We start from the raw sequence: 25,529 nt of genomic DNA, 5'->3' as shown, positions 1-25,529 counted from the left end.
GGCCATGCATCTGGTGCCAGTGGACATTAATCCCTATTTGTCACATCCTTCACTTCACATTGTCGGGGGGATTTTTAAAATAAGCAGTCTTACATCATTAATATTTTATGGTTTACCCAGTAGTGTCAGAGTGTGTGTGCAGGTGTGTGTCATCCCTGTGGTGGCTGCTGCTCCCTACCCCAAAGCCACCCGGAGAGCTCAGCTAGATGTCCCTTAGCTTGGTGACACTGAGAAGAGCAAGAAATATTGTCCTGGAGGGAGAAAAATAGGATGTTTCTAACTGTCTCAATGACAGTCAAGACCTAGTTGATGATCTCAAGGGCTTGACCTGTGTCTTTGTCAGTGCACACTGGGAGCATCTCCATTTGTTTTGAGCTCTGTGATCTGCTTCTGCAGTTTGCTCTGCTTGTGCTCCACTCTGCCTGCTCCAATTCCACAGCTGCCAGAAAACCCATCATTGCAAAACAGAATAAATGCGTGGAACCTCTGTATGGCGATTCCCCACTATGTGCTGAGTTTCCCCTGTTGTTCATTTGCCACATTGTCCTTGTAGGTTTTTTGCATCCATCCATCCATTCAGATCGAAGTGACCTCTTCACAAGTCTGCCTGGATTTACCTGCAAATTCAGGCTGTGGTCTTTTGCTCATTTACAGAGATCTGATCAGTTGATCACAACTGGATCAATCAGCAGTGCTCATTAGATCTTGGTTAAACGCAGACATATGACCATGCTAGAGGGGAATTAGTCAGAACCCATGGCAGAGTTCCTGACAGCTTTAAGCTTTTTTTCACCCAGTGTGGGAAGACAAAAAATACTCAATCCAGCATAAAGTTTGCCAATCCAAAGTTTACTCATAAATGTTTTCGAAAGTGTTTGAAGTGGCAGGTTGTTTTTACTCCCGACAAGCGTTTTGCATCAGGTGGCCTTAATGTTTATGAATGAGCACCGAGACCCTAAAGCTAGATTGTGTTTATTGTTCACTGATGATATATAGCCTTGGTTACCTCTCTTACTCTACATCTACAAGTGTCCTCTTAACAGCTTTACATCCTGTAGCCATCTTCAGCTGTTGAAGGTAAAGCTACTTTTTTTCTGGTTTTAAATTCTCTGTAGCGATCATCCTTATGCAAAGAGAGATCCCTTACAGGATGATGGTATTTGCTTTCCATGAGTAGTGTTTTCTCCACTCCCTTGTTTGGTCAAGGACTTCACCAAGACCTTTCTACTCTGAACTTTCTGAATCAAATGCTGAGATGATCCATTCCACTCAAGATATCTGACTGGTCAGCCCAGCATCTGCTTCTGCCCAGAACTGCCTTACGATAGGGGGGGAAAAAAAAAAAAAAAAAAAAAGAAACAATCTGTACACATTTTCCAAGAAAAAAAGAAAATCTGAATACTTCTTTGTCCAAAACAGGCCCACAGGGAAGAATCTTTAGATAATGGTAGCAGCTAGGAAAGCTACTTCAGCCTCATGGTGCCTTTTGTCATCATTTATTGTCATTATCATTTTACTCTCATGACCTCATTCTAGTTGATCTAACCTTGCCTGCAGGACAGCATTTGGCCAAGTAGGACTTTGTTCTACTGTCAGCTGAGCAACATGGCCTGTGGGCTCTTGTGCCTCTCTCCTATATGGTGTAGGATCAACTTTCCCTTCACAGATCCCTCCTTCCCTCAGTCCTTCACTGAGATCCAGGATCCCAAGTGAGCCTCAGCACATGATAACCCTCTTATGGATGGATACTGCTGGTAGGGAAGAGGACAGATAACGCATCACCAACACTGCTTTTTGTTTCTAAGTGGGAAATGCTAATACCACTTGAATCAAAGCATTTTAGCAGTTACAAATTTTGTGGCCGAAAAGACAATTGTATAAAAACTAAAACCTACAGGAGAGCTTGGAAGGGCTCCACTGCTGAGTCAGTGCCCAGCACTCTGGTGAGGAATTGTTCTTTTCTGTCTGCCACACAGGGAGCGAATTGCATGTTATCACTGGGCACCAGCCCGATGTCTTGTGTGTTTCATATCTGCTACTGGTTAGCTGATAGCCAAATACTTCAGTTTATGCTTTTAATTCACTAACAGCATGAAAAAGATTACCCAAAACATTATCATTTCCATTTCCATTGAGTATCTGGAAACCATCAAGAAAACCATCCCGTTTTCTTTGATGATAGCTGAATTTCATCTTCAGCGTGGATGTGCAGCCCGGGGCAGTGGGCTCCTCTGCGCTTTGCATTAAGGGGACAGTGGTCAGCCAGCAGGTCTTGCTGTTGTCTCTCATCAGGGGGCTGATGCAGATCTTGTTTGGTAAGGTGGTTTGGTTTTGTGATTAATTTTTTATTTTGTATTGAGAAAAAAGGAGATTGTTTATAATTTAGCCAAAAGAAGCAACAAAACTCATTCTTTTCGCCACTACAGTATCTTTTCAGAAGCCAGCTAGTCAGGCTTGATGAAGTCTTTGGATAGGATGAAATCCAGAGGTTTTCATTATTCTTTTCCTTCAGTGGAACCAGATGAACCATTTATCTCATCATGCATCATACAGAGGTGCCATAAATATGTGGGGTTTTCAAAATAGACACCTTTGTTTTGGTATCTTTTAATACAGCTGTAGCTAAGAATTGAAATGTTGTTATATTCTGAATCCACATGACAAACAATACTCTCACAGTAGTTACTTTCTATCTTTTGACTCTAATAAAGGAGAAGCTATCTAGCCTACTACTTGGAATGGGAAGGGATGAGACAAGACTCAAGGAAATCCTAATGAACAGTGAAAACTAAGTAATAAAGGATAAAAATTGTGTGTGTTTTTATACAAAGGCCAAATAATAGATACTGATAATTACTGGCAGGCATATTATTTTGCGTTTTTTCATCTGAATTTACAAAGACCTTCTTGTGTACAGGAAAGAAAGATGGAAATGAAACTTGTAACAGGGAATATGGGCAGAGGGGATAATTTGTGAGAATAGCTGCCAAAACATGTTTAAGTACAACTCAGAGGAAAAAGCTTCGAGAGGGAATTAGTTCTGCTGTAAAACCACCACTAGAGTTAACACAAAAGCAACAGGACAAGCCAGTTCTTGGGTAATTCACTTGCAGCTATACCCTGCTGCAACTTCTTGTGAGGCTTCATTCACCAGTGACATATTGTGAAGACTCTCAAAACTATTTAAAGCCATTAAACATAAAGAAACTTGAAATCAGAGAATGAGTCAGAAAATGGTCCTCTTTTGAGTTAAAAGTTCAACTGTAGTTTCCTTTCGTCTTAATATTTCCTTACATCTCACATCCCTCTCTTTATCTACAAGTGGTTTCTTTTAATACAGAGCTGCTTTGGAGGACAAATGATAAGGGTATTTGTGTATGTGTTAATTTACGAAGGGCATGTGTAAAACTGAAAGATCATCCTTCCGATGATGTAAGCTTTAAGTTGTGGCTTCGAACTATTTTAATTTCTACTATTTTATAAACAGCCACAACTGTCTTGCTAATATTTTCCATGATAACATGGAGCTGTTCATAGGAATGAGGGGTTTGCTTTGTTTTTTAAAAGATCATACACTTAGATAAGGTTGTGTCAAGTGCTACTTACTGTTTATGCAATACAGATGTCATTCCCTGGCCTTGAATTTTTCCATTTATTCAAAATGGATATATAATGGTTTTGGAGAGACAGTTATTTGCACAAGCCAAACTTAAAATAGAAAAATACAGAGGTTCAGTTTTTAGAAAGTTGAACATCCTGAAAAATGAGTGCAGTTATTGTTCTTACTACATTGCTAAATCTGTCTTTTTTTGGAAGGTGAACAACACAGTGACCTTTTAGTTTACACTGAAGAATTTCATGCATTACTAAACATTTTTATATCTGAACACTTAAGCCTCGCTGCCAGCTGTTTCCCAAATGCCAGTGTGTGCCCACTCCTTCCTTCAAGGCTGGCAGATATCATCTCTACTTAAGAGATGAACTAAAGCAGAGCGAGCGGTGAAGTGGCATGCCTGAAAGTCCTGTTAACAGCAGAGGTTGGAATTCATTTGCTGTTACTTTATCTCTTAATTCAGTGTCTTTACCACAAGACCAATCTTTCTCCCAGTCCTAAAGAACCATGTAGAAGGTTTCAGAGGGTGTTTAAAATCCTACAGACATCACTAGAACAATTGCATGCAACAGGTTTAGAAGCTAAATAGTGTGAAGTAACATAGTGAGGATGGCTTTTTGAGCCAGTTGCAGTCAGGGCGAGAAGCCAGATCTCCTGACTGACATCAGCATTTAATGTGGACTCGGAGGAGATATATGTACGGTTAGTTTAAAACTTTGGAAGGGTGCCAGTCAGGAAGGGAGAGCTGGAAAAACTCCCAAGCAAGCATGATCTTCTCAAAGAAAGGGAAGAAATAATTATGTAGAAATACTATTGTTCACAGTCAGTGTTAGAGAAATGCAACTCTAATGCTACCACTGAATAGTGCAACTCTAAGCAGCCTATAGAATCATAGAATGGTTTGGGCTGGAAGGGACCTTAGAGATCATCTCTTTTCAACCCCCCTGCTATGGACAGGGACACCTTCCACTAGACCAGGTTGCTCAAAGCCCCATCCAGCCTGGCCTTGAACACTTCAAGGGATGGGGCATCCACAGCTTCTCTGGGAGCCTGTTCCAGTGCCTCACCACATAATGAGAAACATTCAGCCTTGCTCTTGCTCTCAGTTGCTCTATGAAATAAATGCAGATCCAATTCCATACTTCAAGTGGTAATACTTCTAGTGTTCTTGTAACTTGCCTAGTTTAAAGCCCTGAGAACAGATGTTGTTTATTCATGCATGTGCTCTATACATCATGAACAGTAGCAGTAGTGAAAATTTCTTCCCTCTATCATGTCAATAAATCTTTAGAGACCACCACCAGACTGAGTGTAGGTCATATTAACTCGTTATTTGGCTTATTGCATCCATGCAATCAAACTGCCCATGGCCACTATTGTAATGATAGAGTGAGCCCTTGGCCACCCTTGTGAATCACCTCTACTTTAACCTATAGAACTTTTAGAAAATGGATCTCTAGTCTCATTTTATGAAAATATGCAATGTATTTGTTGTGGTTTTAGTTCCAGGAACTGTAGTGTAGGTTCTAAGTTGATTAAAAACCAGGTCCAGACAGGCTTTGGGTCACCATAAGTAAGTTGTAAGTGGTAAGTTTTAAGTTGTGGTAAGTAAGTAAGTTGTATACTGATTTATTGGTTATATTGGTTAGTATTTTGTGGCTCCCTGGCAAATGTTGCTCAGGAAACAGATTTCAAATTGCTACATCAAATTTCTTCCCCTGATGATCTGGGTGTCTTTGAGCAAGCCAACAAAAAAGGTCAAGACTTAATTTATCAGATGAGTAAGCTAGTATTTAGCTAGAGTGCTTCCATCCAGTGGTAGCAGATTTCCCCAGTCCCTCTACCACCAGCTCAGCTGGGTCACAGTGCTGCAAGGACTGTTTGTGCACCGCTGTGCACCAGCTCTCACACCCACCACAGTCCAATACCTCCATTCTTGGACTGTCAGCGATGTGTTGGTCATGACAGAGGCATCACGCTTCACTGGCGCAATCCTTTGTTTTGTGAGAAATGATCATGTGCCGCTGTACTCGGCACTGGTGAGGCCCCACCTTGAATACTGTGTTCAGTTTTGGGCCTCTCATCATAAGAAAGACACCGAGGTACTAGAGAAAGTTCAGAGCTGCTGAGTGGCCTGGAGCACAAGCCTGATGAGGAGCATTTGAGGGAACTGGGGCTGTTTAGCCTGGAGAAAAGGAGGCTGAGAGGAAACCTTATCCTCTGTCTATAACTACCTGAAAGGAGGTTGTAGCATGGAGGGTGTTGGTCTCTTCTCCCAAGTAGCAAGTGATAGGACAAGAAGAAATGGCCTCAAGTTGTCCCAGGGGAGGTTTAGATTGAATATTAGGGAAAAATTCTTCACAGAAAGGGTTGTTAGGCATTGGAACAGACTGTCCAGGGAAGTGGTGGAGTCATCATCCCTGGAGGTGTTTAAAAAGCATTTAAACAAGGTTCTTAGGGACATGGTTTAGTGCTGGAGTTAGGTTATGGCTAATGATGACTCAATGATCCTGAGGGTCTCTTCCAACTGAAATGATTCTATGATTCTGCTTTTTCTAGGTAGGTGTTACTGTTCTGCATCAGCATTCTGCTTTGCTGGTTTGTGATTCTCTGTTCTTCAGGAGGAAGTCAATGGAAGTGTCATGCTTGAGTACCACAGATGCTGCAGGTAGAACCCGAGAAGAACTTCTTTTGTGTTACCACTTCAGCCCACTGTGGCCCATTATCACACACACAGCTCGTGCTACAACACTCGCCAGCACAGCATTAGGAGGTGATACAGCTCTGTCGGCAGCTGCCTTGTCTGCTTTGTGTGAACCAAACCCAGGGCTGAAGGATCGTGCAGTCTGGGAAAGGGGCCAAAACAGCCCCTTTTCTGCTTCCATGAGCTGTGAGATTGGCTCTGATTCTTCCCAGCCCATGTGCGTGGGTGTCACTTTTGTGCTCCAGTGGACATTTAAGAACTTAGACCAGTGGGAAGGTGTCTGCTTTAAACCCGTAAATCATTTCTTCAGCCCTGAGTGTGCAAATGTGAGCTCATGCAGGACACCATCCCACTGGGGTGACTGTCTAGGTGAGAGTGTCTTTGGGCAAAGAGCTGAATTTGTCACTTCAACATCCAGCTTTGAGCAGAACAGCCCCCTATGCTTTCCTGTTATGATTTTGCAAATTGAATTCTTTACTTTGTTTCTGTGAAGTGATGGAAAATAAAAGGCTTGGGGTTGGGCCCAATGTGTCTCCTGTGAAAACCCAGCCTTTTTTGGCTAGTTCTGTGCCCCCCTGAGGAAAATTTTCAGGCAACCCTACAGCAGCTGAGTAGAGGTGTGTGTTCACTGGCAGTCCAGCTGGAGTGACAAAAGGAATAAACACCTTTCCTGTCTGGGTGGCAGGTAACATAGCTTGACCTGACAGAAACATGCATACTATTGACTTGTGCCATGCTGTTTTTTAAATGATCTTATTTGAGAGCGTATTTCTGGATGTAGAGCTGCTAGTGTTTGATGTCAAATGCCATTAGCTAACATGAATGGTGAGCCTGACTGGAAATGCAACATTTCACAGTGGCTTCAAAGAGATGATTTTTTGCTTGATCTTTTAATGTTAAGCGTGAGTTCGATGCCAGCATGTTCCCAGAAAGTTACATGGACCGCGTGGGATTTTTTTTTTTTTTTTAATACTTGAGAATCCTGTCTTCTGCGTTGAATTACGTAAAAGGGCAACGCGATGAGGTAGCAGGCGGTCGTCTGCGTTTTCGGGCGGGTTGCTGGAGGGCGAGCCCGCTCCCTTCCCGCCTTCCCGGGATGAGCGGCCGCAGCGCGGCCCGCGGAGGCGGAGCGCGGCGGGGGCGGGACACGGCCCCGGCCCGGCCCGGCCCTGCATTTCTCTTGCCGCACGGCAGCAGCAGCCGGCGCCGCCGCCGGGAGCCTCCCCAGCGCGGCGAGCTCACGGTGCCGCCGGCCAGCGCCCGGAGGCGGTCGCGGGGAAACTTTGTGCGGCCGGGCGAGCTGGCTCCGCTCCCGGCAGGCGGCGGGGAGAGGCGGAGAGGAGTGGTCGGAGCCGGGGATCGCCGCCGGCCGCCGCGCCGGAGCTCGTAGGATGTCACCATTGTTCAGCTGGGTGGCTAAGGTAGGCGGCACCGCGCCCGCCGTCCTCCGCTCTCGGGAAATAAAGTCCAGCCTAAGAGTTTGCGGATGTTCGCGTTTCATTTCAAGGCAAGTCAAACACCCCTGGGAAGGGAGCAGAGCCCTGCTGTATTGTTCAGCCAGGGAAAGGGAGGAGGACTCAAAGTGAAAAGTAAAGGCAGATTGAAATAACTCACGGCTTGGGCTGCAGGGTTCAAAATGAAGCTGCCTTTCTGGACGGCTGTTGTGCCTTTCTGCGGATCTGTGGAAGGGGAGAGCTGTAGTTCAGACTGCACAGAAGGTGTGGTCTGCTCAACTCTTAACGTTTCTTGTGTGCTCTGGAGAATGTGTAACAGCACTCCCACTGTTTGTTTTGGACTTTTTTTACAGTTTTTTTGTCGTACTCTGGATTTATGAAGAGCAGTAAGTTAGCTTTTAGTGAGTTATTTGTCTAAGTATGACAATGCGTGTGTTGTGCTGGCTTCTACATCTGTGTGTCTTGGGCCTCAGAAGGATTTTCCACTGTAGTTGTGAAACTGTCTATAGATGCAAAGCGGTAGAGGTGGTTAAAGAAATCTAGAATATAGTTCTTAGCTCACGTTTCAAAAAAAATTGTTCTTCCAAAGTAACAGTCATTCTGAATTTAAAATGATATTATGTTGTGAGGCACAGTAGAAAGTGTAGAAGAGGACAAATGGGTGAAACAGCTGTATGAGAGGCAAGAATCGGGGGCTCCTTGGAGGAATTATCTGGAGAAACAAAAAGACTTTATCTTGAAGTTTAACAGGCAGCCTTGCTACCAGTCAGGCTATATAAAACCTGGTTCTCCCTTCTGTTTTGCCAGGTGTAAATGGTCAGTTGCTTAATCAGTGTTAGGCATCCCTCTCCCTGAATATGTAATAGGTGAAATATCTAACCTGGGAAGATAGTAAGAGGGCAGTGCTTGATATATTATTCTCCTTCAGATTTTCAGATAGAAGGATGTGCTCTATTCTGTCTTAAAATGATCCTGCTTGATTTTAGTCATGCCCTGAGAAATAGAAATGCATACTTTCTTCTTCTCACTTAGTTTTTCTTCCTTTGTTTATAGAGCTACCAGGTGGAAGGCTTTTTAAAGGGGTTCCCTCTCCTGTTATCACTGTGGCCCTGTGTCGTGGGTGATGTAAGGCCTGATTTGCCTTGTTATCCAAGCGAATGATACCGGCCAATTTCCATGCTGACTTTTACAAGCGTGCCAGTCTCCAATACAGGTGGCTGCTCTCAAAAATGAGTGATGCTGTCGAGTTAATACTTTAGGGATGCTGCCAAGGGGTGGCCAATTTCCCCTCTCGTTCACTTGTTAGCTGGACAAAGCAGCTACTCAGAGAGCAAGTTAGTCTTGGAGGAGGTACAAGGCAGAACTTGCAGCGTGCATACTTGGCCGTGTTTTTAGAGAGAGTAACAGAAGCTCTTGCAGAAATGCACTTCAAACTCTACTTTCAGGAGTGCTTTCTGGGCTTTCAGAACTAATTATTGCAATGCTGGTTCCTCACAAGTGTTTAGTTTTATTCTTTTAATGGCTGTTAATCATCACTGCTAATTTGGGATGGAAAGCAAAGAAGTGTATTTAGAAATATAAAATGAGGCTTGTTAATGGAGAAAGCTTTCCTGCCTGCCAAAATATCATCAGTAAAAATGTAGGAACTACTGCTGTAGGCTTTCAATACAAATGCAAGCCTTTCCAGTTTTTGTAAGATGGTGGACCATTCCAGAACAAGGGAAAACTGCAGGGCATGGCAGGGAGGAAACTGTGCTCCTTGAAATGAAGCTGTCCCCTTGCACCTATTTCTTAAAAATGGGTAATCCCCCATCCAGTAACGAGTGCTTAGTGTCACCATGCAAGTCCCCAGGTCTGCAGGTACTTACAAGTGAAGTAATTTGCTCCCACATGCTATAAAATCGGTTCCTAGTGTTTATATAAACATAACCTTTTAATACGTCTTCATTACAGCTTTTAATGTGCTGTTTTACCCAGCTCATCTCTGACCTACACGCAGGCTCCTTGGGGATGAGTTTTGTGGTGCTGCCAGGCCAGGTTGTGGGGCCCGTTCTGGGCTGGAGGATAAAGCCTTGCTTGAGTCTTACGTGGGTTGATGTTGCCTGCATTGGCCCTATGGATGCTGGCTAAGCCACTTGAATGATGACTTGGTGGATAATGAATTCTCCTGTTCTAGTCTCCTAAAATTATTTAAATAAAAAAATAACAGTTATATCTGTTTTTTCCTGTATGGTTTTATACGAAGTCACACAACAGATTCAGGGGAAACCTCTGACTAACCACCTTGAAACATAGTTTGTTGGAGGTATAAACTAACTTTGCACTTTTGTGAGTAGACAACACAGTCACTTTTGTAGATAAACAGAGATATTTTAATCTATGTGCAATTTAGTTCTCAGCAATAGCTGTTACTAAAAGTAAAGAAATCATTTTGGAGTTGAAAAACATCAAAACTTTCAGTCTGCAAATAAAATATAGAAATGCAGATTTTTACTGATTTATGGTGTACTTGCACAGCATTAATTCATTAGTAGGAGATAATAGTGCAGTGGTAGTTGTTAAGAGTAATTTTATTTCTGTTTCAATCATATCTAATTCAGCTTTAGTTTAAAAAATAGTGTTAGTTCTCTATAATTTATTTCATTTTATAATGCAAGCTTCTATTCAGAAGCAACTTGACAGAAACAAGAACTAAAGAATTAATTGCTGAAGAAATAGAAAGTAAAAAACAGTTCTTAGTGTAATAAATTGTATAAATAGAAAATTTGAGTAAATGTGTCCTTAGATTCTCAGCTAATTAAGCAATTTATGCCTAGTGTGTCTTTCTAGATAAATAAAGGAGTACCGTGTATAACATAAAAGCTGTGTTTAGCTTCAGCTTGTTTTGTCTAAAGGATTATAAACTAACAAGGAACCAGTAAAGAAAATAACTAAGATTAAAAATGCAAAGCAAGGTTACATTATAGAAGAAACTTTGATTTAAAATAATGGTTTTGCTGGTGTAGATCAATCAGCCCTGGTCAGCTGCCTCCAAGCTGCAGAAGAGCAGGTTGTCCTGAGGGGGGCTGAGAGCAGCGAGGTGTCTGGCTGCAGATGAGGAACCTCTGAGAATGGGCCATCAGCACTGGCAGCAAAGCTGTCCCCAGCAGGCTTGGCTCATCTGGGATCTTGCACTGAGAAGCTGATCATTTGGATTTCTTCTGCTCTCAAGGTCAAATTTTTATGATATTCACAATAAGTACTCTGAAATTCCCAATAGCAAAGCGAGAAGTGGGTTGGGTTTGTTTGTTTTTCCCCAAGGACTGCTGAGTCAGAATTGCTTGTGAGCTGAAGACAGTTTGGGAAGCTCTCAAGGCATCAAAAAAGAAAGTTGCTATGCTATTCAGTGCAGCAAGACCTAGTTGCTTGGTTTGTGCCATGAAACGTTACTGGAGTAGTAATTACAATAATATTGGAAATATCACTTATTTTTCTTGGAATCCTGATATAACTTAATATGCTGCATTCAAACTGATCTTCCTGATGTTTTGCTATTATTTTTACTATTCTCTAAATAATAGAGTGCCTAATAGACCTCTGGGGGGATAATGTGGGAGTAATGATCTACTTCTTAGTTTAGGTCAGAAGCTACAAATGAAATTAATTTGACTTCTGGAAGAGACTGAGAAGGAATGAGAGACTGAAAATCAGGAAGCCAGAGAAATCTCCCTCCATCTTTTTTTTTTTTTTCTTCTCGTTTTTAAGAGTGTTCTGAGAGGGCGGTCTTGGCTTTTTTCCTGGTCTGTTTTAGGGTATATCACACTCATTCATGTGGATTTTTTGTTCTAGGTGTACTGACTTGCCTCTTTCATTTATTCCTCACAGCTTCCAGCAAAGTTGAGCACCTTTGGGTGTCTTTAATCCCTAAGTGAAGGACTTGCATTTTAGCAAAATTAATTGGGATTTGGTCTCTTAAGGAATCCTCTTATCCAGGCATTTTAATGCTAACGTCCAGTATACCCTGAAGTTAATTAAACTTGTCTTACTTTTAAGCCCACCTTACTTCTAAGATGGTAAATTATTTGGGGAGGTGAATAGACAGTAGTGGTATCCTATGATGTACAACCCTTGCTTGTGCTAGTGCATTTACTCCCAATTACCCTTTTTGTAAAATGGATTTGGATACTGTATCAAGAATCAGACAGTTAATAGAGAACTAGTGTTGGGGAAGAATGAGGAATCATTGGGGAGGGGAGGCTCTAATGTCGCGATTTTGCTTGTAGACAAATGTGTGCGAAGGCCTTGAGGCTGCGAGTGGAGGGACAGACCCTCGCTTGTCCCCAGGGCCGGATGTCGGCAGCGCTGCAAAGAGCAAGTTCAGCTTTGTGCCAGAGCTGGGCTTCGGTGCCCCCGAGTGCACACAAGGGCCCTGTCAGAGGACACTAGGTTTCTGCTCAGTGTGTTTCTCCAGGTCAGTATTTGTTTGGGGAAAAAATGTTACCAACTGACAGCTTTCAGGTAAGCATGGATTGTTGCAGAATGCCGAGAGGTTGAAACACCCTGTTTTCTGTATGCCAGTCACTCCCCACCTCCCCCTGCGGGGGTCTGGGCGATGACCGAGGAATATGTGCTCAGCATTTGAAATGAAGCCAGTCCTATGGTGAAACCCCTCTGTTACTCAGCAGTTATGTTACCATTGGAGCTGTTTGGTTCTATTTTTTGCCTTTCCGTTTCTTTTTCTGCACGCCAGGCCTGAATTCCACCTGGCTGCTTAGACATCCTCAGTTTGATGGGAGAGGGCCGGAACACAGTCTGGCTTGCATGGCTTTTATGTGGCTGGGCAGACATCATGGGCAGTGTCCTCTGCATTTGTAAGGTATATCACAGGTGCTCAGTAAGGACTAGGGCTTTCCATAGTGAAATTCCTGGCCATGCATGTAGGTTGCAGCTTACCAAGGCTTTTCTTTTGAATCATTTATGCCTTTCAGAATTAATTTCTTATGAGTATCTACTTTAGGGTTCACGTTGACCTTCAGATTTAATAACAAGCCAAACCTGTCAAGGTAGCTGAGCTTGCTGTTTTGTATAGGTCCTCCTCCACAACTCAAAACAGAACTTTTAGGCTTCTTGTCAAAACCTGTTTGCTTTCCTTTGCTGAAAAGCACTCTGGAAGTTGCTGCTATTAGCTATTATCTTGTGGACATGTTTTGGGCCAAACCAAAAGCAAAAATATTAGTAAATCCTGCAGGATCAGTGAAAGCTCCAGGTCCCATCAGAGTCAGACAGTACAGCTAACGGTTTGTTTGGGGTTTTGCCATATGTATATGTAGCACCACAGTTTAACTTGATTTGCTTTACATTTGGTGATCCAAAATACCGTTTCACATAATTGCCTTCTTTTTTGGAAGGCTACTATAATAGAACAGTCCTTTATGTGTGCTAGAGATGTTTCTGAGAACACAAAAGCGGCAATTTGGCTCTGGGTTCCCCAAGTATAAATACCTTTAAGAGAAAGAGGTGCTTTGCCCAACTTTTCTTCAGAGATGAGCTCACAGAGCTGCAGGACAGTTCTGGTTTGTAATTTCCCATCATCCTGAATATAGAAGCTGCAGCATTTCTGAAAATCCTCGGCTTCAGAGGGATGTTGGAACTTTTTTACTGTGCCAACTAATAAATACTGAAGATTTTAGGATGAAGTGGTTTAAAAGACTTCTTAAAGCTGAAGGAGCTGAGGCTGTATGTGGTGTGCAGAGGCTGACTGGTGACTTATTAAGTCTTCAATAGAAACACTGTTAATTGAGTTACAGCTTGGCTATTTGTTTGTTTGTTTTAATTAAAAGCCTTTACAGCTTAACTGTTTGAACTGAAATATTCATGGATGGCAATGACTGAGGAAAAAAAAACGCTCAGCCTTGATTTTGTTAGTATTTTACATATCAGTAAAGATATACAAATTATGTCCAAATAGGAGCTTGCTTACTAATTTCTATGGGAAGGTAAGGCAGTAGAGCTGGGGAGAGCAGCTGGAACTCAGAGAGCAGAAGCCAAGGCATGGAATGACATTAACTACTATGTATTGGTTTTATCACCGAGTTATTTGTACTGAGTTATATCTGAATTGGTTTTAGTTATTCTTACTTTTTAACCAAGTTACAATAACAAATCCTGAGATTAATTAATGCATAAGGTTTTAATAGGAGAGATTTAAAGTAAAATCTTCCTGAAAAACATGGTTTGTTTACTGAGAAGCAAGAGAGAGGTTCAAGTCCCTGGTGGACTACAACTTAACAACTGGGTTTGTGCTTCCTCTCTTCTCTTTGTGTCTGCAAGTTCCTGACAGGCCAGGTTCGTATTCCTGGGACTGGCTGGCCAGGTGTGGGAAAGCTGCAGTTACTAGACTAGATGAAATCACCTGCAGGTTCCATCTACACTAGTGAGCAGGGCACAGCAGCATGTTGTTCAAGGGAATCTTCTGGTCCTGAGGACAAGTTGTGTTCCTGGTTCAGAGAAGTGGGTTTTACTTTGGACTAGCCCAAATTTGGTGCTGTGAACCAAACACCTGTTTGCAGTGAAAAGCGTCGCAAAATGAATGTTTAGTTCTATTTAAATGGGGGTTGGTTCAGGTACTTTGAAACAGCTCCACAATGCAATCCGTCACACAAGGAGTGGATTGGGAAAATCCCATCTCAAACACATTCCTGGGCCAAATTAAAATAGTGGAGTCGTCACAGTTATATGGTACTTGAGAATCCAGCTAGAGAAGCTGAACAGCACATGCATGGCTTTCCAGTAGATGGCCGTGATTCAAGGAATGGGAGACCATCAGGGAATTTATGTTTTATTGGGATGTTGACCTTTTGGCTACTGCTTTATGAGAATTTTAGGCCTGAGGGGGTTGTCCAGAGTTTGTGTGAGCTAGATTTCTCTCTGCCACTAACTGAAGCACTGGGAAAAGAGAGTACAAACAAGTATTGCCTTCCATTCTCAGGACAGTGTGCGTGTAAGTGGTCACATTTGAAAAAAACAAACCAAAAATGAATCTTGACTGAAATATCTGAAAGCTTCTTCCCAGCTCAGAAGTTGCTGGGTTTGGGCATGTGAATGCTTTTCTTTGTGTGTTTACACCATCATCACTGTAATCAAAAACATGTTTTTTCCAAGGGGAACCTTTGATACGCAGTAACCAAGCAGGATTTTCAGGTACAGATATCCTGTGAAATGGCAGGTTTGGGGAGAAGAGACTATTTGTGCTTAGTTGTGCAGGCACGCTTCCAGCTACTCAAAGCGGCAAAGCTGAGCTAAACTAAACAGCCCCTTACTTTTTCAATCAAAGGTTTTGGGGGTTTTGTGTTTTTATTTCAGGGAACTCTGTAACCAAATATCTTACTTATATTAGATCATAACAGTTGCCTCTGTGCATTTACTGGACCATTGGTCTGCTGCTGTAGTACCAATGAGGTGAGCTCATTGAAGCCGTTGTCATGGAAATTTGGATGGTTAACACTAAATGTTTCATGCTGGTTTTGTTTCTTTGGACCTATTTATAGCTTCCAATCTCCTCAAATGCAAGCCATGGAAAAAGGGGATTTGTAGAAGTTCTTTGGAGTTTTAGACGATTATGTACAAGAGGCCCGTCTTTAAAACTCTGGTGGTAGTTATCCAGAACCCGAACCAAAAAAAAGTGCTGGAATTTTGTATTTGGGGTAAGTCCCACTGGAATATAACCTGTAGGAGTTAGCATTCTGTGGAAGTGATTGACATTTCCATTTGACATACAGTCATTGGAGGCTGACTTTTGTAGACTTAAGAAAAATGTTCTTTTTCTATGTGAACACTGTTCATGAAGCTGATGCTATGGGTTTTTTTATAAAGTACAGAATCATATACAAAATGATTTATTGTAGATTGTTATAATTCAGGCAGCTTTTTTTTTCCTGTGGTATTTCTAAATATTTGATAATGGTTTCATGTATGCTTAAAAAACAACACAAAAAGGCCCAGTCCACTTGTATATTAGTTGTGGCTGAAATACTGGCAGTCCCTGTTGCTGACATAGTTTTGGAGGTGAAGAAGTTGGCATTACAAGGAATCTTTCCTTGAAATCTTTTTTTCCTTCAGCTAGTCTGTTATTGTATCCCATAGAGCATCATCCTTGTATCACCCTCCACCTTGTTTTGGAGATCCTGTAAGTCTGTGATATCTGCATTTTAGAAATGTTGAATACACACCACTCCCTTTTGGGTTTCCTCAGCAAGTAAGTGTTTAAGTATGGAATACTTTGGAAATATTGTGAAGGTCAGAAATCAGTCACTCTGGAAGGGAAGGGGTGTGACAGCATGAACTGTACAGCTTAGCTGCAATTCAGTGTTTGATGCTTGTCTGTCTGATTTACCATTTTCTAAAAGAAACCAGGCCTTAACTTGTGGGGAAGCGTGGAAGAACAAAAAGGAATAATAGAAAATTTACTGTAGGAAGAGATGGGGTAGGCTTAAAGTAGCAATTTCCTAACCTTGAAAAGAGAACAGATTTTGAGTTTTTGGGGTGTATTGTTATAATTTGCAACTGAATAAAGTATGATGTGGATCAAATTGGATTTTTATCAAATGGTAATACAAATAAATGGTAGGAGGTCCAGGAATGCTCATGATCATGGGCCAACATGTATTATCAAGAGTCTTTGTGTATACTCTTACAGGTACCTTTTCTTATTGATTACAGTTCTCCATATATTGCACTAATATGCAGACACTGTTTGGAAAGACACTGAGGCTAGGTCTGTTTGGTGATTTCTAATTTTTTGTTTCCTATTGGTACAGCCAGCTTGCTTTCACTGTAGTAGTGGAAGAACTAGCAAGAATCTTGAGAATATCTTCCATTTTCAATCAGTCTGGTGCTGTGTCTTTTCAATGCTGTGATTTTTTTTTTTTTTAATTTTTATTTTTTTCCTGCATTGCTTTCTTATATAGGAATAAGAAGAATTTTGAGACTGAGACTCAAATTAATGAAATTCCTTTAATTTCTTCTTTTGTTGTTCGTCAATTGCGTCATTAGTATTTCCAAACTCCTGTCAGGCATCATGTAAGACTTTGGTTCTGGTTGCTGTTATGACATATAAATAAATAAACCAGATGATGCAGGTAAATGATCTGACTGCTGCTTGAGAGGAGTGTTGGTAATACTGTAGTATGGCTAATGGAGAAGGAACAGAAGGATGAATTTTGGCTGTTACTCCTTGGTTACTAGTGTTTTCCTAGATGATCACTGCTGCTCAGCTCAATCAGCAGCTCCTGCATAGGCCAGGTAATAGTGCCAAAAGTTTGTTGGCCCAGGCTGCACATCTAGAGATCTACCATTGTAGGTCTGTAGTGAGTTTGGTAAAGGACATAAACATAAGAATTTTTGTCAGCAGGGAGAACCATCACACAATTTTTACAATCTGGAAACACTGCTAAAACTTATGGCTTCTTGTTCTTAGGTATTTCTGGGGTGGCACCTTGGCTTGGCTCTGGGATGGCTTTCAGGACTGATCCCATAGCTCCATTTGTCTTGATGATGGTGCTTTTTATATATGTTTTGACAACTCTTCTCCATGTAGGAATGAATCTGCAGCTCTATCTAAAAAGGATAGTGGCATCTTGGTTTTTATGTCAGGACATGCCAATTCACTATTGACCATCAACACAAGGAGCACGCTTGCCTGCCCTGGAGCAGCTAAAGTGACAAGAGAACAGCTGATGAAGATGCCAATGTTTAAATGAAGAAATGAGATCTGGTTAAGATGACCCAAAGCACAAACAAGTGACATGAGGTGTGAAGTGGTGCAGTGTGGGATGGTACTGCAGGGCTGCTGGGGGCGAGACAGTGAGTCTGGAACCTGCTCTGCAGCTGATGTGTTCCTATAGCCCGTGATGGCATTTGCAATGAAACGCTGTTTCGCAGGCAGTCTGTGAGTTAATGGTGTGTTTTCCACACTGAATACATTCCTTTGAATATGTTGTTAGATAACTCGGATACCTATTGTCCCATCTGTTTTTCTGTTCTCTTCGCTTTTCTAGCACAGTTATGTATTAATACTTAGTGAAGGTGTATTGGGTCTCTTACAGTGACTTTCAAAAGCACATGATCAAAGAATTTATCAAATGACCACTCCATAAAAACATGTTTTTCCAAGCTTTTTCTTACTTCTTGCAAGATTTTTGTCAAATCTGGATCTGAGAGGAAGAATACAATGCTGAGATGTTGATCTTTTTACCTGCTGTAAAATTTTAAGACAGCTTTATCTTTTAACAGGAGGGAAGCAGAGTCTAATTTATCTGTTATCAGCGGGAACTGGAAACACTGAAGTTTTAGGACAATGATACTTGGCTCTTTGGGAGAAAAATTGGCAATTCCCCTAATGTGATCTGGCTATATCTTAATGGAGGGGATCTTGAGTAAACAGCTTGCTCTTCCTTTCTCTGCCTAACAACATCGCGTTGATAGCTTCCAGTAAATGCAAAATATTCTGAGGAAAACAATGTGGTTTGCACTGTCCTGTTAGTACTATAAAATGAGTATATATTCCTAAGACAACTATTCATGTAGGAATCAAAGGCTGGCAAACACCTGATGTTCAAAGGAAGCTAATTTTCAGAAATAACTATGTTGTTATTTGGGTCATTTACAATGTATTTTAAGAGAGAAAAAAAAGGACTACGAGCTAGTATCAACTACAAGTGTGGATTTCATAGAAGTATGTTGTTAATTGACAAGTTTGAATAATCCCATTAGACCTTCTGATGAGAAGCCATCACTAGAAGGCATACCTTAGGAAAAAAGCCACCATGAGTCAAAAAAAACCCCAGACATGAATCATAGAATCGTTTAGGTTGGGAAAGAGCTTTAAGATAAGTCCAACCATTAACCTAACACTGCCAAGTCCACCACTAAACCATGTCCCCAGGTGCCATGTCTACACACTTACCTTTCAAGTACCTCCAGGGAAGGTGGTTCAGTTGTCTCCTTGGGCAGCCTGTTCCAATGCCTGGTAACCCTTTGAGTAAATAAATTTTTCCTAATATCCAATCTAAATTTCTCCTGGAAAAAACTTGAGGCCATTTCCTTTTGTCCTGTCATTTGCTGCTTGGGAGAAGAGACCAGCACCCTCCATGCTACAACCTCCTTTCAGGTAGTTGTAGACAGCGATAAGGTTTCCCCTCAGCCTCCTTTTCTCCAGGCTAAACAGCCCCAGCTCCCTCGGCCACTCCTTACAAGACTTGTGCTCCAGATCCGTCACCAGCTTCATTGCTCTTCTTTGGACATATTTCAGCACTTCAATGTCTTTCTTGTAGTGACGGGCCCAAAACTGAACAGAGTATTTGAGGTGCAGCCTCACCAGTGCTGAGTACAGGGGACTGAGAAACCATTTGCTTTACATCCGGAAAGGACTAAAACTGGTGAACTAAATAACTGCTTTTCTTAAGTGGAAGTCAGTGTAGATGGGCTGAGAACCTGTCTTGTATTGTACAACTGGAATTTAAGCAGATAAAAGCCTTTCTTTCCCCAAAATTATCTTAGTACCTAAATTCCTGTTTTAAATCCTGCTATTGCCTTTCAGTTAAAAAAAAATCCCCCCCCAACCACACAAACAAAAAAACCCCCAAAGAAACCCAAACCCAAAACAAAGACAAAAAAAACCAAAACCAAAATCCCAACCAAACAAAAAACCAAACAACAACACAAAACCTGGTCCTCATCCTGAAAGCTTTCGAATGCCATGACTGTCTTTTTGCATTATCCTTCTGTTTCCCCCACTATAGCCTCCAACTCAGTCCCAGGCCTGTCTCAACCCTGTGAAGGGAGCTGCTTGCAATTCCACTCCCTTCTCCCAAAAAGAAGAATTTAATCTCTGTTGATAATGGATGAGCACAGATACTTCTAGCTATTTCTTTACAACAGTTATTGCCTCCTTGCGTGATAGTCATCTTGTAAATATGAGCCAGGAATCTTGTAGGTATGACCAGCAACCACTGTTACATCTTCAGGTGTTCCTTTCATTTCTGAAATTGTGTGAAAAGAAAACTTTGAAACAAAAGATGGACAAGATAACACTATGAAGATGTTATTGTGCTTTTTAAATATTTGTTGGATTGCTTCGTTTCACATTTGTTGCTTGAAAGTTTATGGTACTGAATGGAGGAGCTGATGAAGCAAGATGAAAAGAAATGGTTTTGATTGCTGGGACAGGAGGGAGCTGGGGAAAAATGAATTAATGCACTCCATATAAGCCTTCCAGGTGCAGCGCAGAGTACACTAATAGCCTTCCCAATAGTAGATTGTGTAGGAATACCCGCTTCAGAGACAGTCGGGTGCTGCTGCATTTAGAGCTGCACTAAAAGCCCACAGACGCCATCCATCAGCTCCAGTTTGGTTTTGGATGATGCATTTTCATGGGGAGGGGTCCAAATGTAAGCAGCAATCTGGGACATGGCAGTTTATTTATGGAGAGTAGCCAGGTATTGTTGTATTTTGGACTTCAAGTAAGGTATGTCTTGAGAGCATGTGAAAGAAAATCTTAAAGTACATCAGTAGCATGATGTGTCTCTCTTGGGGCGGAAACACCACCGCAGAATAGAGCAGTTCAATTTCACTAGAACACCGAGTACAATTATGTTCTATTTCTGAGCTTGTTTACAATAATCTATAAACAGATTCTGCAAATATTTTTTTTTTTTTTTTCAGAAAGGAAAGAAAACCTTTTTGTGCCTCTTGAAATTGCATGGAGTGCTCTTCAACTTGCATGACTTTGCAAAAAGTGCAGCCTTTTCCATCTAGCTGAGGAGTCATGAGGAAGGTTCTTGAGCTGAGATCTGTCTGTAATATTAAAATAATGTGATACTGTGAAAGTGGCACACAGTACACATGGCATCAGTCTGCATTGCTTTGCAATCTTCTGGAGGCAGAACTTGGTCTGTGTGGGAAGTCTAGTCACCTTTATGGCTTTTTATCATAACGTGTAAACTGTAGAAGTATATGTTGGCTATGCGGAGCTCTGCTCTCAGTACTTATTGTGTACACTCATGCACCATGTTCCAGGTCAAAAAGCACTGGATTTAAACAGATGGCTTTCTTCTGCCCCACACAGAATATCCTTTGAATTTTAGCGCCCTCTTGTTCATCAGCTTCTTACATACATCCCTGCAAAATTTAAGTCATAGGCCCATTACCCTCACTTATCCCATTCTCTGCATAATGCCTGTTCAAACCTAGCTAAACAAACTGTGCCCAGAAGTAGACACACGTACGATTGCTTTTCCTTTCATAGGTCTGTGGTGATATTGTTCAGCCATTTAGCTTTCCCTTATCAAGGTTGACACGACATCTGTGTTGTCTGGTTTGCCAGTGCTTCCCAAGCAGTGCATCTGCGGTGTGGTTAGCCCCGCTGGCTGCCGGCCTGGCCACCCCTCCCAGCCCTCTGGCTCTGCTTGGACTTGTTCTCCTTCCCCAAAACATACCCACAAGTTCTCCAGTTAAACCAGACACCTAGTACATTTTAGCTACTGGAGAGAGAAATGAGCTAGACCAACATGCATGGATGGTGAAGCTGCTGAGAGTGGCACAGTTCATAGTTTTTTCATGAGCAGCAAAGTTTTGGGTCATATGCATAGAGGCATGAAGTGATGGAGCAAAGGTGAACTGTCTCTCCATGCACCCACTGATCTCAGGTACTTAGGGAGCTGGTGGTAAGAATCTCTCTTTGGCTCTACCTGTGGTGTGTTTCTTAAGCAAAGAAAAACAGAAACTGCTGGGAGGTTGCAAAAGGTGGTTGTCATCCAGGGACTGGAGGAACTATAAACTTTCTGCCTCTCTTTCTGAATTAAATATTTGTTTGAAAGTGGCATTGTAGGAAGAATAAAAGTCAACAAATAGGAAAGGAAGAAAGTTAATAATAAAAGTACTCCAAAGAACTGTTGATTTAGAGTCAAGGGATGAAAATTTGGAAAATGAGAATTGAAGTTAATGACTAGAAAAAGTGAGGCGTAGGAGGCTGTAGAGCAGTCTCCAAGGAAGATAATAGAAGAAAAAAACCTGTGAAGATACTTGAGATAGGACTTGAATATAAAAAAAGGTCTTTCACTGAAATGAAAATGAACTTTAGAAGTTTGTTACTCTTTTCTACCTTGAATTTCTACTGATGTCAAAGTATAAGGAAATTCCATAGCTTTTAAAACTACCTTCTTTTTTTTTTTTTTTTTTTTTTTACTTCAGTGAGAGACTAAAGACTGGTTTTGTGCTCTAAGTTTTTAGTTCATTCTTTGGTTAAACTAGTGGGCAAAACTTCTCACAAAAATCTCTGGTGGTTGTGTCTTGCCCATCTTTTCCTGGCAACTGTAGGTTTCCTGTTGGGCAGAGGAGGCTGAGGGATCTCCGTCACTGGGGTTGCTTGGAACTCAGCTGGATGTGACACCCAGTGTCTCATCTAAGTTTGAAGTTGGATCTAACTTGAAAGTTTGCCTTACTTTATGCAGGGGGCTGTACCATCAGGGGTAATTTCCAAATGAAAGTATTCCGTCATTCTTAAAGGAGAAATTATACAGTGTCTCAATTAAACAAACAAACAAAACCTCACTGAAATCCATAAATTAAAATCCATTAAATCAAAAAATGCCAGACTTGGAATCCATAGAGTGGAGAAAACCATTCAAAAAAGGTAGTTGACCACTAGTATGGATTTAGGGAGTGATAAGGACAGGAAGCATTGGTCTCTCCGTTATTACTGCACAGCTCAAAAATTATTTTGCCGCTTTTCTACTACTTTTACAAAGTGTTCTGTGATCATAAATACTGTATTAGTGACAAAAATATTGTTGTCTGTTCTGATACAACTTGATGGCCTCTCCAAAAATATGTAGTTGTGGACCCTATTTTTTCTGCGGCAGCACTGCCTAGTAAAATTGAGAAGGAAAGATATTAATAGCAAACAATACTTTAGACTTCTTGACATATTTTACTGAGCCTGCTATGGTCAGGAAAAAAAGGACAAGTCAATACAGTTAAAAAGAATTCAAATAATGTGTCCTATGATACTTGAGTTAGGCAGGAAAAGCTCACTTAATCAAAACATCTGCTTGTTTGAAGAGCTGTGTAAAGATTGTTAAAGCTCTATTCCAGCCAGGGTGCTGTGGGATCTTCTAAGGTTCAAGTCAAGATCTTATCCTAATTGTTTCCAGTTTCCAAGCATTTATGTAGTCTGTTGTGTAGGATCTGTTATACATAGGCCTGTGTTATGTTAAAAAAACCCACCTGCTGCCTACTGCCTAGAAATAGTTAAGCCTGTGCTCAAGCCCTTCACTGACCCAAAGCCTTATGAAGGGACTGATACCTTTGTAGGTATGAAGACTGCGTAGCATCGAAAATCATCCTACTTTTTTTCTCTCTCTTTTTTGTTTTTGTTTTTCTCATCGTGGCCAGTCAATGTGTTAGCAGTTCCTCTCCTGTGACACACTTTGCTTTCCTACCTACTGTGTATTGCAGAAAGAGGGAATCTTTTTTTTAGTCTGGTGTTATTTACCAAAAGGCAGCTGTTACATTCAACTGTTACTGGGCTTTCTTCATTAAAATAGTTTCTCACTCTTTCTCAGATCCACTGACAAGCTGAAGACATTTGACATCTTATTGCATGCTTGTATGTAAACTTATAGGGTGACTTAGTTGCATGGGGAAGAAAGGGAACTGCGGTTTCTCTTTCTGTGAAGGCAAAGAGCCATTACTGTTCCTCAGATGCAGCAAACCTGTGTATGCTTAAAAATTATTGCCTTCTCGTTATTTGGTGCACAGTGTAGAACCTGTAGCTGTTTATCTAGTAACAGATTAATGTGCATTAGGAAGTTCTAGGTTTGTGTTTCTGCTTGGTTATTTGAGAGTCAAGTCGCAAGAATACTCCGCATTTCAGTTCCCTGCTTTGTCTCTGCAAAAACTTTTCCTAATACTTTTCAGTTGTATCTTTTGTTCACCAGTCCTGTTTGGCCCAGAGTGAGTGATGAGAAGGTAATGTTCTGTGTTTAGTAGCTTCATCACTGCTTATGCTGCTGTTCTATACTTAGTTTTGTGGGTTTTAGGGAAATAATTTTAGATCATCAGCAGTTGTTTTTCTGATTACAGAAATAATCTTTATCCACTAATTACATGTTTATTCTGAGAAATAAGTTGTAAAACACTTCAGAATAGAAGTATGCTAGAAAAGAGAATTTTTGCAACAGGAAGAAATCATACATGTGTGCAATAGTCTTTCCCCACTTAGCCAGTTCAGATTAGTAAACACAATTACCTGTGGGTCCATTTAGGAGATGTTAGTGTCTAAGTCACCAGGCTGAGATAGAATGGACCTCTGGAGGTCATCTAGTTCCAGCTCCCTGCTGGAGCAGGTTGCTCAGGGCTATATCCACTCAGAGTTTGCATATCAGCAAGGGTAGAGACTCTATAACCTGTGACAATAAGAAAGACTTTTTCTTATATTCAGAAGGAACCGCAAAACCTTTAAAAAACTTCAAGCAGCATTGACTCAATTCAGGAGCAACTTGATCCTTGCTGCTTTTTGATACAATATGAAGAGCCATAAAACCTGATTCATTTTACATCTTAATTGCTGGAGGTTTGCGAGCGCTGTGGTTACTGTTTGCGCACTGGCCTGCTTCTTAATCTGGAAAAATTCCAGCCATGGTTAATAAACAATTGCTAGGATGGAGCCTACATTGTTTGTTTTAATAATTTGAAATAATTATAATAAATTGATTTACATTTAATGGATTTTGTTTGCTTTCTCTCTTTTTTTAAAACTAATGTTTACTTGATCTCCATGGTACTCAGCATCCAGGTCTGTTTGCTGAGGGAGCCAGGGTCAGAGGACACATGGAGACTGTGGGTTCTTTGTTTCTAGATACCTGCATAAAAGGCCTGGAATAGTACAGGTAGATGAAAAGATCACAAGTCTTGATCAAGCCAAGAATGGTTCCAGGGAAATATGTATTTTATTTTTTTCTCAATTGTCATGGCATCTTGTCTTTACTAATGAAAAGAGATTAATGTTTAACATAGGCAAGGGTCACAAGAAACTGAGGTGGTGATTTGCCGCTTCTGCTAGAGCAATATTGTATCAAATGCCTGATCAGAAGTAATAAAATGGTTTTAACAGGCTATGAATTTTTTTTAGGTTAACAAGCAGGAACAGAGGAGTCAGTGTTTTTCAGTAAGTGAAGCATGGAAGCCAGCTGTTATTTTAAATAACATAATTCAAGCCTTAGCATGTGTGAAAATAAATAAGTAAATACTCCCTTTGGTTTTCATCAGCAAGCCCACTAGTTCTCCTCAAACATTAAGTTTATTAACTGTTGCAAAGTCCTGTGAGATGTAGTGTCTTTCTCCAACTACTTTCTATATGTGAAGTCCAGGCACTGCTTAGCAGCTCTTTTGTCAATTCCCAAGGTGTTTGATAACTAAAAACGTTGAAGAGATCAAATTCAATAACCATACATCTGTGATGGATCCCAAATAACCCTTGCAGCACCTGCACTGCTGGAAACTCTGCCTGTAGCTGTCAGTAAGGGTGGTGCGAGGGGACCTTATCCCCAGCTGGGGGTGGTGCTCCTTGCCTGGGTGAGGGCTCATGTTCCCAGCTGTGAGGACATGAGCGTTTTCTGGGAAATAACCTCATTTCTGTGCTGTCACCTCTGCAGCCTCAGCAAAAGCGGACGTGGGATCACAGGTCTCCGCGTGTGTTCTGGGCAACTCAGAAGTAAAATTG

The 25,529-nt window shown here is 41.3% G+C and overlaps 1 protein-coding gene across 8 annotated transcripts in view; it reads left to right on the top strand.

The window, feature by feature from the left end:
* TBC1D1 (TBC1 domain family member 1) overlaps positions 1 to 25,529 on the top strand; it is a 108,509-nt gene that overhangs the window by 23,522 nt on the left and 59,458 nt on the right. The window contains exon 1 of one of the 8 annotated variants that reach the window (XM_082051922.1): positions 7,413 to 7,738. The exons of 6 other annotated variants lie outside the window; for them this stretch is intronic. In XM_082051922.1, the coding sequence (XP_081908048.1) occupies positions 7,709 to 7,738 (30 nt within the window). In that variant the 5' untranslated portion in view covers positions 7,413 to 7,708. Of the gene's footprint in view, positions 1 to 7,412; positions 7,825 to 25,529 lie in introns of those variants that run through there. One more of the 8 variants, XM_082051923.1, reaches the window with a different exon arrangement.

The sequence above is a fragment of the Streptopelia decaocto genome (genome assembly GCF_964273445.1).
Source record: "Streptopelia decaocto genome assembly, chromosome: 4".
NCBI lineage: Eukaryota > Metazoa > Chordata > Aves > Columbiformes > Columbidae > Streptopelia > Streptopelia decaocto.
The sequence above is the reverse complement of the archived record's forward strand: the minus strand, read 5'-3'. Positions and strand labels throughout refer to the sequence as shown.